Source organism: Colobus angolensis, unplaced genomic scaffold (assembly GCF_000951035.1).
Source record: "Colobus angolensis palliatus isolate OR3802 unplaced genomic scaffold, Cang.pa_1.0 Scaffold18, whole genome shotgun sequence".
NCBI lineage: Eukaryota > Metazoa > Chordata > Mammalia > Primates > Cercopithecidae > Colobus > Colobus angolensis.
In genome coordinates, this window is record NW_012114932.1 from 7,079,069 (window position 1) to 7,090,004 (window position 10,936).

The following is a 10,936-nucleotide window of genomic DNA, read 5'->3' on the forward strand; positions in this document are numbered from 1 at the left end:
ATCTCAGCTCACTGCAACCTCCGCCTCCTAGGTTCAAGCGATTGTCCTGCCCCAGTCTCCCGAGTAGCTGGGACTACAGGTGCATGCCATCACATCTGGATAATTTTTATATTTTCTGAAGAGATGGAGTTTCACCATGTTGCCCAGGCTGGCCTTGAACTCCTGGGCTCAGGTGATCCTCCCGCCTTGGCCTCCCAAAGTGCTGGGTTTATAGGCATAAGCCACCGTGCCCAACCAGCATTCCTGTTTGGACAATAGATAAAGTGAGAGCAGTCCTGGCTGAAGTGGAGGTGGGGACCTGTTCCCTCCCACCTTGGTCTCCTTGTCCCTGGGCAGGCCCAGCACAGAGTTTACCACTGGACTAGAGTATGCATTCAGGAACTGTTCACAGCAACACTTATTAGATGGCACTTAAATAGAAGAGGCTGAGCATGGTGGCGCCCGCCTGTAATACCAGTGACTGGGTGACTGGGGAGACCAAGGCAGGAGGAGCGCCTTGAGGCCAGGAGTTCAAGACCAACCTGGGCAACATAGTGAGACCCTGTTTCTACAAAAATATTTAAAAATTAGCCAGGCACGGTGGCATGTGCATGTTGTCCTAGCTACTGGGGAGGCTGAGGTGAGGGAAGATCACCGAAGCCTAGGAGTTGGAGGTTGCAGTGAGCTGTGGTTGCACGTGACAGAGGGAGACCCTGTCTCTGAAAAATGAAAAAAAAAAAAGTGATTATATTTTCTTGTTATTAAGGAATATACATTCATTATACAAAACTTGGAAAACAGAAAGAGAAGAAAATGAACTTAGCATATCACTCAAGTATAACTATTAACATGTGTTTCTTTCTAATCATTTTAGACTCTATGCTTAGGTTTGGGGTTTTCTTTTAAAAGATTATGATTAAGCTGTATTTAGTGTGTGTTCTCTTTTCCACTTAACTTTATAATAGGCTTTGAGTAACTGCATGTTTCTTTGTGAACATTTTTGTTGGCAGCAGAATATCCATTAAATGAATATCTCATAATTTACTTAATGGTGATGCCATTTAGAATAAAGGAATTTTGAATGGCCAGATGTGATTTACGACTCTTTGTTCCCTAATTAGATACGGGCAGCTGTATGTTCTCTTCTTGAGGCATCATTCTCGGACCTCCAACAGCACAGGAGCGGAGGTGGTCCTCTATCATCTGCCACGGTAGATTTCATGCTTTGTTTCCCCTCTCTCTGTGATTTTAAAATGTGAGCTGCAGTTTGTTGATCTCTTTTTTGCTTTCTATCCTACAGAGAAGGTGCCTGTAAAAAGATGCACATATTGAAGTTAAATAGGACGGGAAAGTTTGCCCTGAACGTGGTGGACAACCTGGTAGTCGTGCATCATCAGGATACAGAGGTACAAGCTGTCTGCGTTTCTACCAAAGTTAAGGTTGCTTAAAAGCCTTGTGAAAATTGGCGGCTGGGTGCAGTGGATCACGCCTGTAATCCCAGCACTTTGGGAGGCCAAGGCAGATAGACTGGTTGAGCCCAGGAGCTTGAGACCAGCCTGGGCAACATGGCAAAACCCCACCTATATAAAAAATAAAAAAATTAGCCGGGTGTGGTAGTGCACGCCTATAGTCCCAGCTACTTGTGGGGCTAAGGCTGGAGGATGGCTTGAGCCCGGGAGGTCGGGGCTTCAGTGAGTTGAGATTGTGCCACTGCACCCAGCCTGGGTGATGGAGCAAGATCCTGTCCCTGAAAAAAAAAAAAAAAAAAAAAAAAATTGGCAAAATGGCTGAGTAAGATTAGAAAGTGCATTTTTATTTTTTATGCTAAGAGTTTTCATCTTCCAGATGGAAATGGGTTAAGTAGTTTAGAAAACAGTGATTGTGTCAGTTGATTAAAGATAATTGAAAACTGTTTCAGAAAGTAACACTTAAGATTTGACCTTGGAAGGAGGTGGGAGTCCGCTCCATTCCACCAGTACATGAACTCTCTATTGCAATTGTGAGCATGGATGATAGTGCTGGGGGGTAATGGGTTTGAGGCCGTGTGGACCGGGACAGCTAGAATGGGTCCTGTGGGCTGGGCCTCTGGTATAAAGAAGCCGCTTCCCTCCTCTCCCCTCCCAGAGGGTGGCGACGCTAACTCTCTGACACGTGAAGATGTTTCCAGTGGAAATGACAGAGATCTGCTTAGCTCACTTTGAGCTTGTCAAAGGAAGCATGTCATAAATGCAGGAAATACTTGTGAGAGGAGATAAAAATAGTAAAAGAGAGTTGTAATGTTAATGACAAATTCCTCCTCAAGAACTAGCCTGTAGGGAGGAGATGCAAATGCAGGCTTTTAAACTGATTTAAACAGCAAGATGGGATGGAATGAAAGGGACTGGGCAAACTGTGATTCATTTTGGCCTCGGTCTTGTTTTCTCCCCCCATAGACGTCGGTAATATTTGATATCAAGTTACGGGGAGAGTTTGACGGCTCCGTTACCTTCCACCACCCGGTGCTTCCCGCGCGATCGATCCAGCCCTATCAGATCCCCATCGCAGGTAACGGGTTCTGTAGAGGAGTCTGTGCTGCCATTTTACCACGTGGCTGTGTTCTCACCATGATCTTTGGGAGTCACATTAAAAGTGGAGTGAGGAGTAAACAGAGATTCCCAGATCTGTCTGATTTTGCCAGGGGCCATTTGTTCCAGTTTTGTTGTTTTAAGAGGGAGTCTCACTCAGTTGCCCAGGCTGGTATGTAGTGGCGTGATCCTGGCTCACTACAACCTCCACCCGCTGGGTTCAAGTGATTATCCTGCCTCAGCCTCCCAAGTAGCTGGGATTACAGGTGTGCGCCACCGTGCCCAGCTAATTTTTATATTTTTTAAAATTTGTTTTTTTGACAGAGCCTCAATCTATTGCCCAGGCTGGAGTGCAGTGGCGTGATCTTGGCTCACTGCAACCTCCGCCTCTCACAAGATTCGAGGTTGTGAGGTATTCAAGCAATTGAACCAAGTATTCAGTTGCTTAAATACTTGTGAGAGGAGATAAGGTTCAAGTGATTCTCCTGCCTCAGCCTCCCAAGTAGCTGGGATTACAGGCATGCGCCACCACGCCCAGCTAATTTTTTTGTATTTTTAGTAGAGATGGGGTTTCACCATGTTGGCCAGGCTGGTCTTGAACTTCTGGTCTCAAGTGCTCTGCCCGCCTTGGCCTCTCAAAGTGCTGGGATTACAGGCATGAGCCACCACGCCTGGCCCAAATTTCTTTATTTTTGATAGAGATGGGGTTTCACCATGTTGGCTAGACTAGTCTCGAACTCCTGACCTCAGATGATCTGCCTGCCTCAGTCTCCCAACGTGCTAGGATTACAAGTGTGAGCCACCGTGACCAGCCTGTTCTAGTTCTTTAAAAAATGCAACTACTACTGTTACGTTGTGAAATATGTTGTGAAAAAAGCATTTTCTAAGCTAGATGAATGTCCCTTGGGAGGAAATAATTTATCTTACCTGAGCTGTAGAATGGATAGTTTTGATTACTCATTGATGGTGAAAGATGTTTTAATATTGAATACGTCCATAACGTTTTCTGTTTGCCTGAGCTCTGTAACACTGAAATTAACTTTGGCTGTATGCTTGTTACTTTAACCTGGGATCACTTTTCTCTTCCTCACATTCCGTGTGACAGTGATGATGAATATTGCATTCTTTGGGACTGACAGTCACAGTAAGTGCTTTGGCTGTGGCTCTTAGTCTTACCCAAATCAGTCCTCCTTCTGCCTGGAGAGGTGGGGTTGGGAAATCAGAAGAGTGGAGGCCAGGAATTCAGGAAAAGAGAAAGTCATTTATTTGCTTCATTTTGCCTTTTCCCAGTGTAATTGATTTTAACATAGAACGGAAAGAATATTCAACACTCTCTTTTTTTTCCCTTAAATAGAACTTTATTTTCTCACAGTTCTGGTGGCTAGAAGTTCAAGATTAAGATGTCTGTGGGTTTGCTTTCTTCTGGGGCCTCCCTGCTTGCAGGCCTCCTTGCAGATGGCCGCCTTCTCACTGTGTTCCCACAGGGTCTGTCTGTCTTCTGTGCCTGTCCTTCCCAGCAGTCTCTCCCGGTTCTCTTTTGAATTAGATTGGAGTGCCGAGTTGGCTAGTCTGAGGTTTCAGTGTACAAGATGTAGTCAGATGGCTCACACTTGGAACCCTGGTACTAATATTTTATTCTTTGTCAGGTAGCATTGGGCAGTTGACCCAGCCTGCAGTCAGGATTTCCTTGTACCTTTCACCCAGGAGATTCAGAATCGGGCTCTGGCTGAAAGTTTAGCAAGAGCAGCATCGTTAGCCCGACTGCCCTGTCTTGCTGGATCAGCCAAAAGCTTAGTTACTTTCTGACACAGTTGGAGGAAGGAGCTGGTTCTTAACAGACATTTGATTAGGTCTTTTGGTGTCCTGTGTTCTCTCGAGCTTCTTCCTTTTCCTTTGTAAATAATGTTAGCATTGAAAGAACAGATTTTGCCAAGTGATTGTCTTGTGTCTGCTGCCCACTTGGCATGAACGTAACTGCTGGTGAATTGGGGAAAAAAAACTCAACATTTAGAACAAGCCTGTCCAACCCACGGCCTGTGGGCCACATGCGGCCCAGGACAGCTTTGAATGCAGCCCAACACAAATTCTTAAACTTTCTTAAAACATTATGAAGTTTTTAAATGATTTTCTTTTAAGTTCATCAGCTATATTATGTTAGTGTATTTTATGTGTGGCCCAAGACCATTCTTCTTCTTCCTAATGTGGCCCAGGGAAGCCAAAACATTGGACACCCCTGGCTTAGAACCTTCAGCTCTGTTCCAGTGGTGCAGGACCAGTTAGGAGGCATCAGGTTCTAACCATCTGGTTATAAGGGAACAGATGTGAGGCTGTCACAGTAGCAGCCAGTGCAGAGATCAATAGGAGGAAGTCAGGAATCCACCGAGGGTCTGGGGAGCTAGGTGGTTTGGGCTGCAAAGCATTTTCAGAGGTTAGTGACTTTCATTTCCTGCTGGGCTGTGAGCCCTGGCAGGTTGAAGCATCCATGTGTCTTGCCCACTGTGCTGCCACTGGGTGGGCGTGCTCAGGAATTGAATGGGCCCGTTTAGAAAGATATAACCAGCACTTTTGGAAAGAGTCAGCCACCCTTTTTCTTTTTGTTTTGGGCCTATTAGAACAGTGGGTCTCAATCTGACTACATATTAGGATCATCTGGGGGGCCTGGAAAATGAAAGCTGTCACCTGACAGTGTGCAGGTCAGCCACACAAAGATGAGGGCTGTGCACTCGGTGCAGACCTTGACCCTCAGGTCCAAAGTGCGAGCGTTCTTCGCCAAAGCTTGTCTGCCTGGGCTCTTCCCTGGCTTTGGGCGGTCTGTTCACAATGACCCTTTCTCTGACCAGCTGATCGAAACCTGCCTTGATTGCACCTGGGTAATTGGAACAGAACCAGGGGTCATGGTTAGCTTGTGGGGCTGCCTAACTGGTTGCTAAGGGTCCCCGCCATGTGAGGTTTTGGGGGTCTGCTTCCCAGACGAGCTCACTGTGCCTGGACCTACTCTAAGCAATGGATAATCAAGCTAATTATTTAGATAATTAAGTGGCCGGGCGCAGTGGCTCATGCCTATAATCCCAGCACGTCAGGAGGCTAAGGTGGCCAGATCACTTAAGCCCAGGACTTTGAGACCAGCCTGGGCAACATAGAGAGACCTTGTCTTTCCAAAAAAAAAAAAAAAAGTTAGCAGCTCTGTTCCAGTGGTCACTGCCTGTAGTCCTAGCTACTCTGAAGGCTGAGGCAGGAGGATCACTTGAGCCAAGGAGTTCGAGGTTGTAGTGGGCTGTGATCAACTACTGCACTCAAGCCTGGACAGCAGAGCAACACCCTATCTGTCTTTAAAAAAAAGGCCGGGCACGGTGGCTCACGCCTATAATCCCAGGACTTTGGGAGGCCAAGGTGGATGGATCACTTGAGGTCAGGAATTCAAGACCAGCCTGGCCAACATGGTGAAGCCCCATCTCTACTAAGAACACAAAAAAGTTAGCTGGGTGTGGTGGCACATGCCTGTAATCTTAGCTACTTGGGAGGCTGAGGAAGGAGAATCTCTTGAACCTGGGAGGTGGAGGTTGCAGTGAGCCAAGATCGCACCAGTACACTCCAACCTGGGCGATAGAACGAGTCTCCACCTCAAAAAAAAAGATAATTAAGCTGCGGTAAGCTACAAGCCACATTTATTTGAAACATTCTCTGTGGATGATCTGGGTATTTGATTTTGAATCCTCCAAGCAGATTTCTCAGTTCCTTAATGTGCATCTGTAAATGATCATGAGTCATCTTTGGTTATTTAAAAAAAAAACCCAAACCACAGTGATTGAAGCCTTGACGTGCTTTCTTTTTCTTGGTGAGATTTTCCTGGATTGTTTTCAATTTCTTTCCCCTTCCTCCCCGTATGTGCTATCAGTGAGATGGAACAGTTCATTTCTTCCTTAACTACAGCTGAATGAACATTTTGTCACGACATTAAAAAGTACTGACTTTTGCGTCGTGAGTACCAGCATTCGCAGAGTTTTCTGGCTGCAGCGTCGCACTTACGTTTTCTCAATTTGTAGGTCCTGCTGCCGTGACCAGCCAGTCTCCTGTTCCGTGTAAACTCTGTATCCTTTACTAAGGCGTTGGCACCGTGCACAACAGGGCAGGTGGTCACCCTTACAGAGTGGTCCTGAAGCCCTCCTCTGGGCAGCTGTGAAGAATGCTCTGAGAGCCACCCCGCAGCCGGCTTCCCTGACCGTCCAGGGGCCCCGTGTTTAGCGTGGACTCAGCACATGGGGGGCAGGGGCGTGTGCTAATGGAAACTGGTTTTGCCTTCTGTTTTCATCTTTTCCTGGTTTAGAATTTCCTATAACATGTGGATTCTTCATCCTGGATTGTCTTTCAACCTGACATCATTATCAGTGCAAGCCAAGGTAGGTCAGCGGGACAGTTGTCGTGTTAGAACATGGGGCTTGTTGACTGTGGATCCCAGTTGTAGCCAGGGACATTTTCAAGGTGAATCTCCGAGCAGTGACCCCTCCTTTCAACCTTGGGAATGGGATTTTTTTTCACTTTATACTGTTTTCTACTATATGTGCATTTTATCAAGAACATATACTACTTTTAATAAAGCAACAACTAAGAATGCCGTTCTCCTGTAAGAATGCCGTTCTCCTGCTTAAGCCCATCCTGGAAAGCCAGACTCCACCCCAGCCCGTCTCCCTTCGTTTCTCCCATCCACCTTCCCTCCGGTGTCCGTGCCCTTTTCTGTTCCGCACGAGCCCGGGAGGTGTGCTCCTCTTTCTGGCCTTGCTGACGAAGCCGCCTCAGCCTATTAGTTGTCTCTTCCTGGGTAATCTGTTTATTAGAGAAATCTTATTTTTTTAAGGCAGGGTCTTGCTCTGTCACCCAGCCTGGAGCGCAGTAGTGCTATCTCAGCTTACTGCAGCCTTGAGCTCCTGGGCTCAGGCGATCTTCCTACTTTAGCCTTCCGAGTAGCTGGTTCTACAGGCGCACACCACCACGCCCAGTTTTTTTATTATAATAATTATTATTTTGAGACGGAAGCTCGCTTTGTCGCCAGGCTGGAGTGCAGTGGCACCGTCTTGGCTCACTGCAACCTCTGACTCCTGGGTTCGAGCGATTCTCCTGCTTCAGCCTCCCCAGTAGCTGGGACTACAGGCATGCACCACCACACCCAGCCAATTTTTGTATTTTTAGTAGGTACAGGGTTTCACCATGTTGGCTAGGATGGTATCGATCTCCTGACCTTGTGATCTGCCCACCTTGGCTTCCCAAAGTGCTGGGATTACAGGTGTGAGCCACTACGGCCGGCCTATAATTTTTTTTTTTTTGAGAGAGATGATCTTGCCATGTTGCCCTAACCTGTCTCTCTAATACCTTGCCAGGCTGGTATTAGAGAATTTCCTATGTTACTCTTTAATCCTCTGTGTATTTTCCTGCCTTTCCTCTGGAATTCCTAAGAATTCTTGAGGAGAGAATTAGCCCTGATGCTGTCAGCATCCACTGTGTGTAATGAAGTCACTTCTCTCCTGTGCATCTTGCTGGTGTTTTCCTGTACAGCTGCTCTGCACCTGCCTTGGGACAACTGAAAAAGGGATCACCCAGATGAGTTTTTATGTGGCACTTCATTCTGCAGAACTCCAATTGGGAAAGGCCACACCAAATGCTGGCAGTGTGGGTGATCAGTACATTTCCGGGTCAATGAATGGATGAGTTATGATGTTCCATTGAGAGCCTCTGGAGTTACCTTTTAAACTAATGAGCCATTGTAGGAGAAACCAAAGCACAGGACTGAAGTTGATGCCACATGTTGACATCTTTTTCTATTTTAAACGTTAAAAGAGGGACTAGGTCTAGGGAAGACCCCGTTTGGAATTAAGGACCCAGGAGCTACACCATTGACGTGCCCCTGAATGCAGAGGTTACTTGGAAAGAGTCAGCCAAGTGTGCAGTAGTTCGGCCATCAGTCCTTCTGCTGTAGACATGTTCTTGAATGGCTTGGCTCTGCTTTGGTTAGGAAGAAAAAGCTACATTTATCACCACCCCCACCCGCCCTGCAGATGTTTAGGGGAACCACTTTTGGGCTTTTGTTAGGGTTTGCATCATACTGTTGTATTTGCTGCTTCTTAAAATCCAGGTTACCTCTGGAACCTCCAAGTGAAACTTGAGCCCATAGTAAATCTCTTACCAGACAAAGGAAGATTGATGGACTTTCTCCTCCAGAGAAAAGAATGCAAGATGGTCATCCTGTCTGTCTGTTCACAGAGTAAGTTGAATCCTTCCCCCTCGGTCTGGTTCCAGTATGAGGCCTGTGCTGCCCAACACTTTTTATCGGGGTGTGGGCCAGATTGTTGTGCCTTGTCTGTAATCCATAGCCTCATTCTTTGTGTGAGGGGTGGCTATGTGACCCCCTAGGAAAGGCTGCTAAATGGAAAGATGACTTGTAGAGATACTTGTAGAGAAAAGAACAATAAATGGGATGGTTCTGAATGAAAGTGGGCGCACAGGAGGGGAGTGGGCCACCGCCCCTGGCCTTCACACACACACCTCTTTCAAAATCCAAGCCACGTCACTGCATATGTGTCTTCTTTAAGAATCCCCTACTGAGGCCAGGCATGGTGGCTCATGCTTTTAATCCCAGCACTCTGGGAGCATGAGGCAGAAGGATTGCCTGAGCCTAGGAGTTCGAGACCAGCCTGGACAACATGGTGAAACCCTGTCTCTATTAAAAAAAAAAAAAAAAAAAAAAAATTAGCTGAATTTGGTGGTATACACCTATGGCCCCAGCTACTCCAGAGGCTGCAGAGGGCGGATTGCTTGAGCCCGGGAGGACAAGGCTGCAGTGAGCCATTTGTGCCAGTATACCTCCAGCCTGGGCGACAGAGCAAGACCCTGTCTCAAAAAAAAAAAAAAAAAAAAGAAAAAAAGAATCCCCTACCAGTATGTGCTATTGGTGTTTGTTTTGGTAGAGATGGGGTCTTGCCTTGTTGCCCAGGCTGGTCTCAAACTCCCAGCGTTAAGTGATCCTTCTGCCTCGGCCTCCCCAAAGTGCTGGGATTAGAGGCATGAGCCACTGAGCCTGGCCTGCTATAGCTTTTTTTTTTTTTTTAACTGTAACCAGAAAGGGGTTGCGAATGACATCTAGGTATCAGGTCTTTAAAGTACTGCATTTCTTGGAGTGTCCTTTAAAGGTACTTTTGCGTTGGTAACCTTTTGAGATCAGTTTTTATCATAGCAACGTGTGGAAATTCTGAGGCTGACATGAAGTTGGTTTGATCCGTGTGAACCTTGTGCCTTTCCAGTGTTAAGTGAGTCAGACAGAGCATCGCTGCCCGTGATAGCCACTGTTTTTGATAAACTCAACCATGAGTATAAAAAGTACTTGGATGCTGAGCAGAGTTATGCGATGGTGAGTTACATGGAGTATGACAAAGGGTCCTCCTCCCCCACCCCCTCACTGGTATTTTCTAAGTCATTATGATGCAAAATTGTTTCCTATATATTAGAATAACATCACTGAGATTTGCTGCCTGCCAGAGGGCAGGGTGGTGATAGTGGGGGAGTAGTAAATTCAGGGGCCCTGCATCCCATGAGCTGGAGGCTACATCTCACTTCATACCGTCACTGTTTTTGTTTTTCCCCATCTGTGTTTGATCTTGCCTGTAGATCCTTGGCCTGCTGGTATATATAGATGAGAAAAATCAGTCTCTGCTTTGCAATATTTTGTATATTTTTCTGTTTTGCCAGAGTGAGGACTTAGTAAATTAAATTCGAAATATTTGTTTGCCACACCTTTCTTTCCTGTTGAGAGAGCGTGCTGTTGAGACAGTGACGCTTCAGTGTCAGCACTTAGCAGGCATGTTTGTAGTGAAGGTGGTAACCATGGCTTATCGCCACCAGTTTCCACTGTATTACTCGTACATCGTATCTTCTGAAGCCAGAAAGAAGAAAAGTTTAGGACAAGGAGAATGAATTACTTCACTTCCAGGATATCATTAGTCCTAGGCTGAACATGGTTTTAAACCAACCAAAGCCCCAGAACTCCAGTCCCCTTTAGCTGTTCGTGGAAGGGTAAGAGGTCTGAGACAGGCACTGAAGAGGGCTGGTTGCCTGGACAGTGTCCATTTCCACCCTGTCAGATATGAGGAATGGCTGAGTCCTTTTGAACCCTATTGCTGTGGGTGTTCTGGGCTATGGGAATCAGCAGGTCCGATCCCAAATGGCAGTTTCTGTGCTGTCCCACACTGTCTACTGGGCTCCATAAACATCATGACTCAGCAGTGGGGGCCAATGACCAGCCACGTGAGCAGCTCTGGAGTTTCTTGGAAATGCAGGTTCTCAGGCTACACCCCACAGCTATTGCATAATCTGCATGGATCTGAACTGCTTTTTTTTTTTTTTTTTTG

At 46.5% G+C, this 10,936-nt stretch overlaps 1 protein-coding gene across 2 annotated transcripts in view; it reads left to right on the forward strand.

The window, feature by feature from the left end:
- LOC105509781 (chromosome unknown open reading frame, human C18orf8) overlaps positions 1-10,936 on the forward strand; it is a 28,790-nt gene that overhangs the window by 14,473 nt on the left and 3,381 nt on the right. For both annotated transcript variants that reach the window (XM_011939251.1, XM_011939252.1), the window contains 7 exons: positions 1,101-1,190; positions 1,280-1,385; positions 2,412-2,523; positions 6,587-6,631; positions 6,887-6,940; positions 8,668-8,796; positions 9,833-9,939. In XM_011939251.1, coding sequence (XP_011794641.1) covers positions 1,101-1,190; positions 1,280-1,385; positions 2,412-2,523; positions 6,587-6,631; positions 6,887-6,940; positions 8,668-8,796; positions 9,833-9,939 — 643 coding nt within the window. The remainder of the gene's footprint in view (positions 1-1,100; positions 1,191-1,279; positions 1,386-2,411; positions 2,524-6,586; positions 6,632-6,886; positions 6,941-8,667; positions 8,797-9,832; positions 9,940-10,936) is intronic.